The sequence below is a fragment of the Carcharodon carcharias genome, chromosome 3, assembly GCF_017639515.1.
Source record: "Carcharodon carcharias isolate sCarCar2 chromosome 3, sCarCar2.pri, whole genome shotgun sequence".
Taxonomy (NCBI): Eukaryota; Metazoa; Chordata; class Chondrichthyes; order Lamniformes; family Lamnidae; genus Carcharodon; species Carcharodon carcharias.
Genome location: NC_054469.1, coordinates 18,968,779 through 18,983,673, shown reverse-complemented (window position 1 = coordinate 18,983,673; position 14,895 = coordinate 18,968,779). Strand labels below are relative to the sequence as shown.

At 40.6% G+C, this 14,895-nt stretch overlaps 1 protein-coding gene across 2 annotated transcripts in view; it reads right to left on the bottom strand.

Annotated features, from left to right (window-relative positions):
• LOC121275799 (meiosis-specific coiled-coil domain-containing protein MEIOC-like) overlaps positions 1-14,895 on the bottom strand; it is a 106,006-nt gene that overhangs the window by 32,970 nt on the left and 58,141 nt on the right. Inside the window, exons 6-7 of one of the 2 annotated variants that reach the window (XM_041183428.1) lie at positions 8,713-10,537; positions 4,676-4,810 (exon numbers count right to left, since the gene is read on the bottom strand). In XM_041183428.1, the coding sequence (XP_041039362.1) occupies positions 4,676-4,810; positions 8,713-10,537 (1,960 nt within the window). The remainder of the gene's footprint in view (positions 1-4,675; positions 4,811-8,712; positions 10,538-14,895) is intronic. The other variant, XM_041183429.1, reaches the window with a different exon arrangement.

The following is a 14,895-nucleotide window of genomic DNA, read 5'->3' as shown; positions in this document are numbered from 1 at the left end:
TAACATAGGAGGAGTATTCTCTAAGCACATCAATAGTAAAAGGGTGGTAAAAGAAGGAGTAGAGCCTATTAGGGACCAAACAAGGAGATTTACACAGAGGCAAGAGGCATGGCTGAGGTGTTAAATGAATATTTTGCATCTATCTTTACCTATGAGGCAGATGCTGCCCAAGCCACGGTGACAGAGGAGGAAACTAAGTCACTAGAAGGGTTTGAAGTTGATAAGGAGCAGGTATTTGATAAGTTGTCGTTACTTAAAGTTGATAAGGCACCGAGACCAGATGAGATGCATCCAAGAATATTGAAGGAAGTGAGAGTGGAAATTGCAAGTGGCACTGTCAATGTTTAATGTTCCGTGGATTCAGGGAAGGTGCTGGAGGACTGCAGAATTGCAAACATTATGCCCTTGTTCAACAAAGGTTGTTAAGATCTGCCCTGCAATGACAGACCAGTCAGTTTAACTACGATGGTGGGGAAACTTCTAGAAACAATTGTTCGGGATAGAATTAATAGTCACATGGAAAAATGTGGACTGATTCTGAAGAGTCAGCATAGATTTGTTAAAGGAAAGTCATGTCTAATTAACTTGCTGGAGTTTTTTGAAGAGGTTACAGAGATGGTTGATGAGGGCAAGGCCATTGCGCTGTATATGGACTTTCAAAAGGCGTTCGATACAGTGTCACACAACAGACTTGTGAGGAAAGCTACATGCCTTGGAATAAAAGGGACAGTAGCAACCTGGATACAAAATTGGCTGAGGGTTAGGAAACAGAGTAATGGTTAGTGGATATTTTTCGAGCTGGAAGAAGGTTGGTAGTGGAGTTCCCCAGGGGTCAGGATTGGGACCCTTGCTCTTCCTGATATATATAAATGACCTAGGTCTTGGTGTGCAGGGAACAATTTCAAAGTTTGCAGAGGACACAAAACTTGAGAGAATTGTAAACTGTGAGGAAGTGTAGAAGTGATGGAGTGGGCAGATAGGTGGCAGATGAAGTGCAATGTGGAGGAGTGTGAGGTAATAAACTTTGGTACAAAGAACATGGAGAGACAATATAAAATAAAGGATACTATTCTAAAGGGTGTGCAGCAGCAGAGAGACTTGGGTGTATATATGCATAAGTCATTAAAGCTGGCAGGACAGGTAGAGAGAGCTGTTACTAAAGCATCCAGTATTCTAGGCTTCATTAATAGGGACATAGCGTACAAAAGCAGGGAGGTTATGATGAACTTATATAAGACACTGGTTAGACCTCAGCTGGAGTATTGCGTACAGTTCTGGGCGCCACGCTATAGGGACGATGTGAACACATTGGAGAGGGTGCAAAAGAGGTTTACGTGAATGGTTCCTGGGATGAAACACTGCAGTTATGAGGAAAGATTGGAGAGGAGAAGGCTAAGAGGAGACTTGTTCGAAGTTTTCAAAATCATGAGGGCTCTGAACAGAGTAGATAGGGAGAAACTTTCCGCTCATAAAGGGACTGAGGGTTTTAAAGTGTTTTGCAAAAGAAGCAAACATGAGGAGAGAAAAAACCTTTTCACACAGCGAGAAGTTAGGGTTTGGAATGCACTGCCTGGAAGTGTGGCGGAGGCCGGTTCAATTGAGGCATTCCAGAGGGTTTTGGATGAATATTTAAATAGAAACAATGTTCAAGGTTACGGGAAAAAGACAGGAGATTGGCACTAAGTTAAAATGCTAAAAGAGCTGGTGCAGACACAATGGGCCAAATGGCCTCCCTTTATGCCAATACGGTTCTATGATTTTTGCTGGTGGGGGGTTCACATTTCACTAGCTCACACATCTGCAGTTCACGGAGGCAGCTGCACATTTAAAAGTGCAGCTACCTTCAAACAGAAGCAGTTTTGTTCACTCAGGTTTCTGAAATATGACTTGTGGCCTTTAGACATTGGAGGAAAAGATCTGAGCCTGCTGGAGTTATTTGAGGAGAGGTAAGCCACCCTTTGGGAGAGGTCAGGTACCCTTTGGGATTGTTAGGAGTAGACATGAATGTGTATAAGATCTGTGGAACTGTCAGGCTGTTGAGTTTAAAATATGAAATGTTGGAAAAAAAAACCATCCAGCTTGCAGTTGAAAAAAAAAATGGTGCTTGAAATTTGAATAGATGCTGTTGACTTAAGCTTAAATGCTATCATTTAGTATTATTTCTGCTTGACTGCTTCCACAACTCATCATTTTCGCAGTGGTGGCCTATGAATTCAGTTTGATTGATAGCTCTAAGTGGTCATAAAGAGGTTAGCTGTCTTTGATATTGGGCTATGATTTAAATGTTGGCTTTTCTAAAGAATTAAGTACATGAAGGAAATGTTTATTTTTATACGGAATTACGTAGTTGAAGGGATTTAAATTAATGAATAGGCTTTTATCATGGGAGTTTTTTTTTTTAAATATAGTGAAGTCTGTAACAGATACTTAGAACTTTATTTCAAGTCAGCACGACTCCTGAGGTCTGCCCAAGGTGGATACTGGATGAGTTGGTATGGAGGGCGTAAGGGAAAAGGATGGTGGGCATGGAGGATATGAGGGAAAAGGGTGTTGGGCAGGGGTTAGTACTAAGTTGGCATAGGGGCAGGTAAGGGGATAGGTTGACATGGAAAGGATGAGGGACCATCAGTGGGTAGAGGCGCATAGGTTGGCATGGAGGAAATGAGGGGTAATGGGGGTGAAGGGTATGAGGGGCCAGTGGTGGGTACATGAACATGAGATGCCATGAGTTGGCATGGATGGGGCATGGAGAATGTGTGGGGGTGAGGGCTAGTGGGCTGCTTTTTTGTTTTACTCTTTATTACAACTGGCACCAAGTCCCAGAGCACTATGGTGGGTCTTTAAACCAGCTCATTTGGCACCTGGCAGCCTTTGGCTGCCTCCACACTTTTTCCCAAGTTCAGCGTGCTGAACTCCTGTTAGCACCCACGTCCCCAGAACAAAAGTCTAGCAGATCAGGGCAATTTCTCCTGATTCAGGTTTGTGGAGTCGGGAAATTCCTGACTCTGCATACCCGTCTCAGGGTGCAAAAATTTGGCCCACTGTGTCTCACGTAAGTAGCGTCTTTTATGGTGCCATACATTTACAGCATTCTCTATTTTTCACTGATACTACTGATACTTCTCAGATTCACAGTTTCATCTCATTCATACTGTCATATGGTGAGACGAGTTCTACAATATGTCTTCTCCCAATCTCCTCTAAACCATCAAATCAGTGACTCAGGGTACCACTGAGTACAAATAATCGCAAATACAAGATAACTCATTTGAATATTTTCATTTTTTAAAATAAAACTTGTTAGCTGGTTGTGATGAGACTTACTAACAAGCACTTACTTGAAGGTTATGGCATAACATGCTTGAGAGTGTAAAGTACACCCAAAAACATATAGGGTAAAGGTCCTCCATGTTTTTGCAGGTATTTCATTCTGAGAATAATGTTTAAGAATGAAACTATGTACAAAAGTAAAATATAAAATTCCTAATATCAACTAATTATTTTACAGGGAAGGGGTGTGAAGTGCGTGGATGACATCATAAATTATAATAAACATTATTCAGAAAAATTGGAATTTGTAGCTATCCTATTTAGTGAGGAAGCTCAGTTTGTAGCTCAGTGAATAATTGAGTGAAAGTTGTAATTAAAAAATAATCTATATTTAGCATGTACATATATTTTGATTTTAAAAATTGTGCATTTAACAAAACAATTAATAACCAAAAATGGAGTTAAATTAAATCTTCATCAGAATTAGATGAATTTACCTAACCTCCTGATGTGAACGATTCACCTTTATCAATTTGTTGATGATAAAAATGTTTCCAGTATCATTTCTAATCAAACTGAAGAGCTAGACTGTAGATATTAATATCTCAAAGTTTAAAAAAAGCAACTGTAGTAGAAAGGTTCCACAGATACATTGCTTTACTATTACATGCAGTTCAATGTGGGATGCTTAGAAAACCATTTATAAGTGCCAGACACTTACAGGGGTGCCTATTTTCAAAACTGCAAAAATGAAGGCAACGCAGGCGAAGGAGAAAAGAAAACAGGAGAATCGTCACAAAGACAACCGTTCATTATTCCTAGCAACTATCTCAATTGTTTTGGCAGAATCTCAGCAGTTTCCCTGGTTTCTCTCCTAAGGTCCAGTGAGATCATGGAAAATGGAGAAATCAACTCCAAATTTAAACTGAATATTAAAAAGGGTACTTAGTGTTTACAAGTTGTGCTACTAGAACAAGCAATAAATTTGAGCCCATAATTCTACAGTTTTATGGCCACAGAAAGGAAAGGAAAAATGAATGAAGAAAATACTTATGTATTGCCTAGGGTTGTTCTTTCATACCCAGTTCAAAGATGCAATATTAGTGACCCATAATCAGGCTGCTTCTCTATCCTTTATACTGCATAACACTCTGTGATTGGGTAGAATCTAAGGCCTTCAAATTACTATCTACATTAACAAATGCTTAGCTCGTATCTGAATTTCCTTTGTGCCTATTTTAACAGTGAATTAAAATCAACCTTTTTTATTTAAAAAAAATTCTAAACTGTATGTTAATGTTTTACTGTGTAATTAATTAAGGCCTGAGAGAATGGACAAAGCAACAAAAACAAACTGTGGTAAAAAAATTAAACAGAAAACAAACACTCCTAATACGAAACGTACCCTAGCTTGTTCACGTAACTGATCAACAATTAAACGATCTACTCTTGAGGGATTGGAAGGCAGGCGAGGAATAGGAGTATTGTTTGAACTGGACACTCGCTTTCCAGGAAAATTTCTTGCAAGCTCAGCTTCAGTCTGTAATAAAAAAATAAAATAAAAGTGAAGAATGAGATCAATGTTTTAAATTTGTCTTCCTGGGTGCCTGTTACAAGTTTGTGAAGGAACTTTGATGAATAGGTTCACATCATCCGTGAACATGAATGGACATAAATGTAGAGGAATATCAAAATTTGCTAATGATATGAATCAGAGAATCGGTAAACAATGAGGAACACTAATGAACTGCAGAAGTGTCGGAAATTCAGTCAGTACATATTCAGTAAAAGAACAGAGAATAGAAACATACCCTAATAAGATAAAAATTCTCTATATAGAGAGGAGCAGAAAGATCTAGATTCAGATCTCTTTTAAAAAAAAGTTTCAGATAGAAAAGACCATAAAAAGACAAATGGCATCCTGAGTGCTAAATATTGGGGCACTAATTATAAATGCAAGAAGGCAAGTGCATCTACAATGGGCATTGGTTGGACCACAGTTGGGAGAACCGTTTCTTTGTCGAGACACTCGGGTTACTGGTTTACGGAGCATCAAACAAAGCATCACATTCATCACTGAGCGCTGTACTAAAATGCAGCCAAGTGCTCTTACGCTCTTAGCTAGCAGGGGAATGCAGTTAGGCCTTGAGAGGAAAGATGGAGAAAGAGTTCACAACAGTGGGAGCTCTTCTCAAGGCTCCCCCATTTCCCAGCCTTTGCCTTCCCTCAACCGCACAAGCTGCCTCTTGTCCCATGTCCTCTACACAGGGGTAGATGGGGCAGTCTTTGGCGGGGCCTTCGTGGGCTCCAAGGTTCAGGAGGACATCTCGGTGTGTCAGAGTAGGGAAACCAGCAGCCTAATGCTAGCTCTGCTGAAACTACAGGGGTAGCACCACCTAGAAGTAAAAGAAAACATAATAGAAGATGTCTTAGTTACCCTTCTTGCATCAAAATCTGTCTCCCCATGCCTGAGAAAATTCCACCCTGAGTCTTCAAAGGGGTATATACAGGTTGGTGGTAGATGGAGTTGTCGATGGTTGTCCCTCGATTTAATGATGATGTCAACTCAGGGTCATGAATTTCTGCTATGTGATTGAACAGGCCGATTTGTGACGTGAATATCTTTGGGCGCATGGGCAGGACGTTCCATAATGTAGTGGGATCCAGAGTGCAGGATTTGCTTCCTTTTCTTTCCTTCTCTGCCTCGTGATTAAGATATCGTGAGACAAAGCACCATGCAGCTTGACTGACACCCCATTCTGAACAACTGGTAGCAAGCTCCTTCCAAATATTAATGTCTATGCTGCTGCGCTTCAAGAAGAGCTTCAGAATGTCTCTGGAGCATCTTCTCTGTCCTCCCACAGATAGTTGGTCATTTGAGAGCTGAGAAAACAGGACCATTGGAGAGACTGTTTTCGACCATCCATCGAAGTTGATTTTGCAGGAGTTTTGCCTGAATGCTTGTGGAGCTGGCTTCAACAAGGGCACTAGCATTTGTTCTGTGATCCTCCCATTGAATCCAGAGGATGAGGCAGAGGTACTGCTGATTGAATTTTGTTAGCATTCTTATGGTCACTGATGCACAGTTCAAGTCTCACTGCAGTACAGGGGTGAGGTGGCAATACTGCTCTGTGTACCAGGACTTCTGTTGACTTGTCAAACAGTCACTGCTGTAGTTTATGGAAAGCCGAGCTGATGCAGATCATCCGGTGTTCGATCTCCATGTCAATGGTGGCCTTTTGCAAGAGGTGGCTACCAAGGTATGGGAGTGCTCAACATATTCCAGAATCTCTCTTTCATCACTTATGGGGGTGGAATATTTGGCTAATCAGGCGTGGGTTGATATATGAGTTTTGATATGGCAACATTCAAGGATTTTTTTGAGTGCAGAGTTGAACACATCAAGAATCGTGTACAAATCTGATGCAGAGTGGGCAATGGCACTGCAGTTATATACAAACAGTAGATCATGTAGATCTATGGTGGTTAGTTTAGTTTTGGCACAGAGATGACTGAGGTTAAGGTATTCCATCTAGATAACAATTAATATTGATACCAGAGGAGAGTTGATAGCTGATGAGATGAACAACCATCAACAAGTAGATTGTAAATAGTATGGGGGCTATCACACAGCCTTGTTTAACGCCAATCCTGATTTTGAAGGTGTCTGTTTCAGATCTCCCACGTAAGACAGTTTCAGTCATATCATCATGAAGCAATTGCAGCATTGCGATGAAGTTTCTTGGACATCCAAATCTTTGGAGCACAATCCACAGAATCTCGCAATTTACTGAGTCAAATGCTTTGGTCAAGTCAATGAATGAATTGACGAGTTCTTGGTGCTGTTCTCAATATTTTTCTTGGATTTGTCTGGCAACAAAGACCATGTTGGAGGTTAACAAAGACCACGTTAGAGGTTCCTCTAGAAGGTCTAAAGCCATACTGTGTCCCTGGGAGAATGCGCACCAGAATTTTCCCAGCCAGGGACCAGAGGGAAACACCTTGATAGTTTCCACAGCATGATTGATCTTCCTTCTTGAAGATGCTTACAATTATTGCATTCCTTAAGTCGCAGGGAAGTGTTTTTTCCTCCAAAATCCAGAGGATGAGTGCATGAAGTCTTGATGTGAGCAAAAGAAGGTGGCAGATGGGAGTACAAAGTGGGGAAATGTGAGGTTATTCACTTTGATAGAAAGATTAGAGAAATAGATTTTTTTTAACTGGTGAGAAACTATTAAATATTGTGTTCAGAAGAATTTGAGTATCTTTGCACACAAAACATAGCAAACTTAACACACAGGTACAGCAAGCAGTTAGGAAGACAAATGGCATATTTGCCTTATTACATGGGGTTTGGAGCACAAGATAAGGAAGTCTTGCTGCAATTGTAGAGATTTGGTGAAATCACACCTAGAATACTGTGTACAGTTTTGATCTCTGTACCTAAGGAAATATATGCTTGCCTTAGAGGGCATGTGACAAAAGTTTCATGTGATTGATTTCTGGGAATGCCAGAGCTGTCCTATGAGAATAAATTGGTTAGGATGGGCCTAAAACCTCAGAAGTTTCAAAGAGCTAGAGATGATTATATCGAAACGTATACGATTCTGAGAGGCCTTGACAATATAGATGTTCCATGTGCAGGAGAGTCCAGATCAGGATAAGGAGTCAGCCATTTAGGACTGAGACGAGGCGAATCTCTTCACTCAAGCTTGTGAAACTTTGAAATACGCAGCTGTTGAGTATAATTAAAGCTGTGATCAATAGAATGTTCGGTTCTAAGGGAAGAAGGGATATGGAGATTGGGCAAGAAAGTTAGAGTTGAAGTTGAAGTTCAGCCATAATCTTGTTGAATGGCAGAGCAGGCTCAAGGGATCACATGTCCTATTTCCATTTCTCATGTTCTAGAAGGCCAATGCTTAACAAATAACAATATTTAATTAACCTAACAGGACAGTATAAAAGTTTAAAACTACTCAAGGAGATGAGTAAAAGCACTAATTATCTAAAAATCATTTTGACTGTAATTAAATAGAGCAAATGTCTTTTAATATTACCATGACTTTAATTAGCTCATTATTAGTGAGAACTAACTCTAGTGTGCATGATCTGATTAAGCATTTTAAATTTTAAGTATTTAGTTAATGCAATAGTTTTAATATTTTCCAGTCATTAGGCTAATTTACAGATAATCTTTTCAAGTTCTGAAAAAGTAAACTATCTCAATTAATTTGTATTTTGTTTAAGCTGTTATATGTAGCTCAACAAAGTATAAGAAATATTCTTAAACTCTACATTCAGTTCTCTTTTTCAGCATCCTATTCGACCACCTGACAATGCCTTTCCTAGAAATTTAGTGGTACACTTCAGCATGTCTAAAGACCAAAAATAAACTTAAACGATACAAAAATGAGCGCATATTAATTCCTGTAAATTCTTTACCTTTTTCCTCTCCTTTTCCAAAGCTCGCCACTGCTCATAACACTCTTCCAGTCGAATATGGAGTTCATTTGCTGGGCCACTGCGATTCTTCATAGGTCTGTACTTCGAAAAAGGTGGTGGGAAGCCAAAGTATGGTGTAGTCATATCTCCACCAAAAAGATCATTCATAAAAGGGTGCAGCTGATTAAAGTCATCATAATGAAAAAAGTCAATAAGTTCAGGGAATGGAAATGTTGAAGGAGGAAAAGGAAAACTGGCTGAAGAAAATCCATGTGGGCCAAATTGAGAGAAGTTTTGATTTTGCTTAAAATCAGGCATCATGAATGGGAATGGGGGCACAAAAGAATGATTAATGAAATCAGACAAATTGCTACCATCCTGTTCTTGCTTTCTACAGTAACTATTATACTGTTGGTGATTTTGACCAAAAGGTCCAGGCTGCAGAGAATGTGGATACCCATTTTTCCGTCCTCTCTTATCGTCTCTGTTGTTAGCACCATTGTGTCCATGTTTGTTAGGAGATCTGAAATATTTGCCTGGCTCATCGTTACCAACATTGCGATGTGGTGTCCAGTTGGTACCAAAGCTAGGAGACTGTTTTCGATACTGATCATCTCTGGTGCCAGAAGATTCAATCTGCAATGATGTACTAGTCTTCTTTTGTTCTTGCATCTGCACACCAGCACTGGATGAACCCCAATCATTGATGGTATTGCTAGGAAACTTCTGGCATCCGTTTTGCCTTAAGGATTCCAATGGAGCTGCCGAAGGATAGTATGTAGGTTGAAGGACACCGGAAATTGGTAACTGTGCTGGGGATCCACTACTTACAGCAGAAATAGTTGATGTCTGAGAGTTTGTTGAAATGATGCTCCCGTCTTTTCTAAACACTGGACTAGGCTCACCAGAGGAGCTCAACATGTTGTTATCAGACCACAACTGGCTGCTTTGAGAAGAATGAGGACTATATGCACCACTCTGTGGCATTATACTTGTCAAATTAACATACTCAGATGATCTGGGAAGGCCATCTAAGCAATTCTGATGGAGCTTTTCACACTGATTCTCAAAATTGCCTCGCAAAATACGAGCATGGTTTTCCTGTTTTGGAAAGTCTAAAGCAGATTTTCGGTTCATGTCAGCAACAAAGCCATTCTCCTTGGAAAACTGATGCCCATGGAAGTTCATCTGTGAAACAGAAGAGCTATTTTTAAGAGGACTGGCATTGAAATCTTCATATCCCTTTTGAATTGGTTGCTTTTCCTGCAGCACCTTTCCCCATAGTTCACCAACATGTGAACCGTAAATATTTTCAGCATTCCGGCTACGATCTTTAATTCCAAAAGGTACAAATTTATTCTCTCTAAATCGGTCAGCTTTGTAGTGCTCCTTGCGTGTGTTTGTATTACTACTATGACAATTATTACGGAAGTTACGTGTAGTAAAATCAGAAACTCCCCTTTCTGTTTCCTCATAATCTTGTAAACAGCAATCAAATTCCTTGGTCTGTAAGGAGAACCCTTCTTTATTAGGCATAGTATTGTTTCTCACTGAAGATGAGACATCACTGGGTTGAGAATCACACTGATTGGTATCCTTACTAATCATGGACATCCATGGTTCTGAAAGATTAAAATTGTGAAAACCCTGATAAAGTTCATCAAATTTTCCTGTTTCAGCTAAGGCCTGAGAGTTTTCTTCATAGTATTGAGAAATGCCTAAACGATTTGAAATTCTGTGATCCACATTGTTTTTCAAAGTATTTCCAATGGCATCTCCATTTGCAGTAGACCAAATTGACTGAAACAACCTCGAGGATGAACCCCTGCAGAAAACAGGACAATTACAAATTAAAAGACAAACTTAGAAACATAGAAAAACGGGAGCAAGAGTAAGTCATTCGACCCTTCGAGCCTGCTCCGCCATTCAATATCATCATGACTGATCCTCTATCTCAACACAGTACTCCCGCACTTTCCCCATACCCCGATGCTTTTAGAATCCAGACATTTTTCCTTCTTAAATATATTCAGCGACTTGGCCTCCACAACCCTCTGTGGTTGAGAATTCTATAGGTTCACCACCCTCCGAGTGAAGTCGTTTCTCCTCATTTCAGTCCTAACTGGCCTACCCCATATCCTGAGACTGTGACCCCTTGTTCTAAACGACCCCCCCCCCACCCCCCGCCAGAAGAAATATCCTCCCTGCATCCATTCTGTCCAGCCTTGTCAGAATTTATATGTTTCAATGAGGTCTCCTCTCACTCTTCTAAACTCCAGTGGATACAAGCCTAGTCAGCCAATCTCTCCTTATATGACAATTCTGACATCCCAGTAATCAGTCTGGTGAACCATTGCTACACTCACTCTATGGTAGGCTATATCCTTTCTTAGGTAAGGATATCAAAACTGCACACAATACTCCAGGTATGGGCTCACCAAAGCCCTGTACAGCTGCAGTAAGGCATCCTTGCTCCTGTACTCAAGTCCTCCCGCAATGAAGGCCAGAATACTGTTTGCTTTCTTAACTGCATTCTGCACCTGCATGCCTGCCTTCAGTGATTGGTGTACAAAGACACCTGGGTCCCTTTGTACATCAATATTTCCCAATCTATCACCATTTAAATAATACTGTCATTCTGTTTCTCCTACCAAAATGGATAATTTCACACTTATCCACATTATACTGCATCTGCCATGTACTTGCCCACTCACTCAAACTGTCTAAATCGTCTTGAAGCCTCTTAACATCCTTCTCATCGCTAACATTCCACCAAGTCGTCAGCAATTTGGAAATGTTACATTGGGTTCCCTCATCCAAATCACTGATATATATTGTGAATAGCTGGGGCCCAAACACTGACTCCTGCAGTATCCCACTAGTCACTGGCTTCCACTCCAAAAAAGACGCATTTATTCCTACTCTGTTTCCTGTCTGCTAATCAATTCTCAATCCATGCCAATATATTATCCCCAATCCCATGCGCTTTAATTTTACGCACTACCCTCTTATTTGGGACTTTATCAAAAGCTTTCTGAAAATCCAAATACACCACACCAACTGGTTCTCCCTTAACTATTTTGCTAGTTACATCCTCAAAGGACTCCAGTAGTTTTGTCAAACATATTTCCCTTTCATAAATCCATGTTGACTTTTATCTAATTTTGTTGATATTTTCTAAGTGTCCTGTTTTCACATCCTTTATAATAGACCCTAGCACTTTCCCTACTAGAGGTTGGGCTAACCATTTTGTAATTTGCTGTTCTCCCCCTCCTTTTTTTTTTTAAATAGTGTGGTTACATTTGCCACTCTCTGATCTGCCAGGACTGTCCCAGAATCTACAGAATTTTGGGTGATGACAACCAACACATCCACTATTTCCATGGCCACCTCCTTTCGTACCCTGGGATGTAGATTATCGGGCCCTGGGGATTTATCGGCTTTCAGTTCCATTAACTTCTCCAGCACTATGTTTTAGTAATACTAACTTCCTTCAATTCCTCCTTCTTACTAGACTTCCCTAGTATTTCCGGGAAGTTCTTTGTGTCTTCCTCTGAAGCCAGAACTAAAGTAGTTAATTGCCCTGCCATTTCCTTGTTTTCTATTATAAATTCTCCCCTTTCAGACTGTAAGGGACGTTTATCTGTCTTCACTAATCCTTTTCTTTTTACATACTTATAGAAACTTTTACAGTTTGCTTTTATGTTCCTTGCAAGTTTACTCTCACACTCTATTTTTCCCCTCTTAGTTAATCTCTTGGTCCTCCTTTGCTGAATTCTAAACTGCTCCCAATCTTGCTACTTTTTCCAGCAACTTTATACATGACTCCTCTTTGGATCTAATACTATAATTTCTTTTGTTAACCATGGTTGGGCCGCTTTTTCTGTTGTGTTTTTGTGCATTTCTTAGGAATGTATAACTGCTGCAATGCATACATTCGTTCCTTAAATATCAGTCATTGCCTTTTAATGAAGTTCCCCAATCTATCTTAGCCAACTCGTGCCTCATACCATCGTAGTTTCCTTTGTTAAGATTTAGGACCCTAGTTTCAAATCGGACTACTTCACTTTCTATCCTAATGAAGGATTCTATCATGTTATGATCACTGTTCCCTAAAGGACCCCACATAAAAAGATCATTAATTAAACCCTTCCCATTACATAATACCACATCTAGGATAACCTGTTCCCGAGCCAGTTCCTCAACATACTGGTCTAAAAAAGAATCATCTCTTACACACTCAAGGAATTCATCCGTTACAGTATTATTGCTAACATGGTTTGCCCAGTCTATATGTAAATTAAATCCACTCATGATCACTGTAGCACCCTTGTTACATGTATCTCTAATTTCCTGTTTAATGCCGTCTGCTAACTTACCACTACTGTTTGGAGGCCTATGGACAACTCCCACTAATGTTTTCTGCCCCTTGTTGCTTATTAGCTCCACCTAGATTGATTCTACATCTATATTTTCTGAACCAATATTTTCTCTCACCATCACACTAATTTCATCCTTAACTAACAACACCACGCCGCCTCCTTTTCTTTTTTGCCAGTCCATCCTAAATATTGAGTACCCTATTCAGTGCCCAGCCTTGGTCGCCCTGCAGCCATGTCTCCATAATCGCAATCATATCGTACCTATTTACATCTATTTGCGTTGTTAATTCATCTACCTTATGAATTTTCTGTGCATTTGGACTTGTCTTTTTAACTTTATTAAGCATCAGCATGAACTTTACAATCCCTGTCAGATTTTGACAGATATTACTTCTTTAATTTACTTCCACCTTGCAGCCAGGTTATGCTGGGTACACCATAACATGCTAGTTTCCCTCTAAGTCACACAGTACCCTGACTTGGAACTATATCATTGTTTCTTCACTGTTGTTGGGTCAAAATTCTACAACTCCCTCCCTAACAGCACTGTGAGCATACCTACACCAGATTGCAAGGGTTCAAGAAGTCAGCAACTGAAGTCAGGTTATTGTTGAAGGAACACATACAACAGAATGTTTTTCATGATAGCAGCTACTGAAAACTTAAATTCCAACAAACAGAGGTATCTTTATTCTTTCATGGGATGTGAGCATGGCTGGTAAGGCCAACATTTGTTGCCCATCCCTAACTGCCGGTGAGAAGCTGGTGGTGAGCTGACTTCTTGAACCGCTGCAATGTGGTGTAGGTGTGCTCACAGTGCTGTTAGGGAGAGAGTTCTAGAATTTTGAACCAATGACAGTGACAAAACAATGATATAGTTCCAAGTCAGGGTACTGTGTGACTTAGAGGGAAACTAGCAGGTTGTGGTGTACCCTGGTGTACCCAGCATTTGCTGCCGCTGTCTTTCAAAGTTATAGAAGTTGTGGGTTTGGAGGGTTCTGTTGAAAGAGGCTTCATATTGCTGCCATTGTGCATCAGCAGTGGTAGGAATGGATGTTTAAGGTGAGAATGGGGTGCCAGTAAGGCTGTTTTTTCCTGGATGGAGTCAGGTTTCTTGAGTATTAATGGGGTTGGATTCATCCATACAAGTGGAGAGTCTTCCATCACATTCCTGACTTGTGCCTTGTTGATGGTGAACCGGCTTTGTTGAGCAAAGGGGGAGAATCTTCCGCTCCCACTAGCAGCGGGATTCATAGCAGACGGGGGCACAAAATTCAGAAAAGTAGTTTTCTGCCATCGGGAAACCAGTTTGGAATTTTGTTCTCCCAACTTTGATGGCAGGTTAAAGGCGGCTCAACTTTCTGCTGATCTATGCCAGGAACCATATTTGCATCTCATGAATACTCATTAAAAGCCCAAATTCCTTGAATCATGTTCCCCCTCCAAATTAAGTGCCCAGTCAGTGGGTAATTAGAACAGCCTGTTTCATGACTTTACATGACTGGCATGCCACTGATGAGCTTCACTTCATCAATGATGTCAAGGTATGTAAATGCTGCTTTTGCCTACCTTTTACCAGGATCACAATTCAGGTGCATCCAACGCAAGGCTGGACAGGGGAGGAGGCTTACAGGAGAAGGCTGAGTGTGTTAAAGATTGGGGTCAATGGTGGGATGCTGGGGGACAAACTGAGGGTACTGGTGGTAGAAGGGAACAGTGACAGTCAGGGAGGGAAATGGGATGTGGTATGGTGGGAGATTCAGGGTGTAGATTTCATCAAGTGGGTCACGGAGGGGACAGG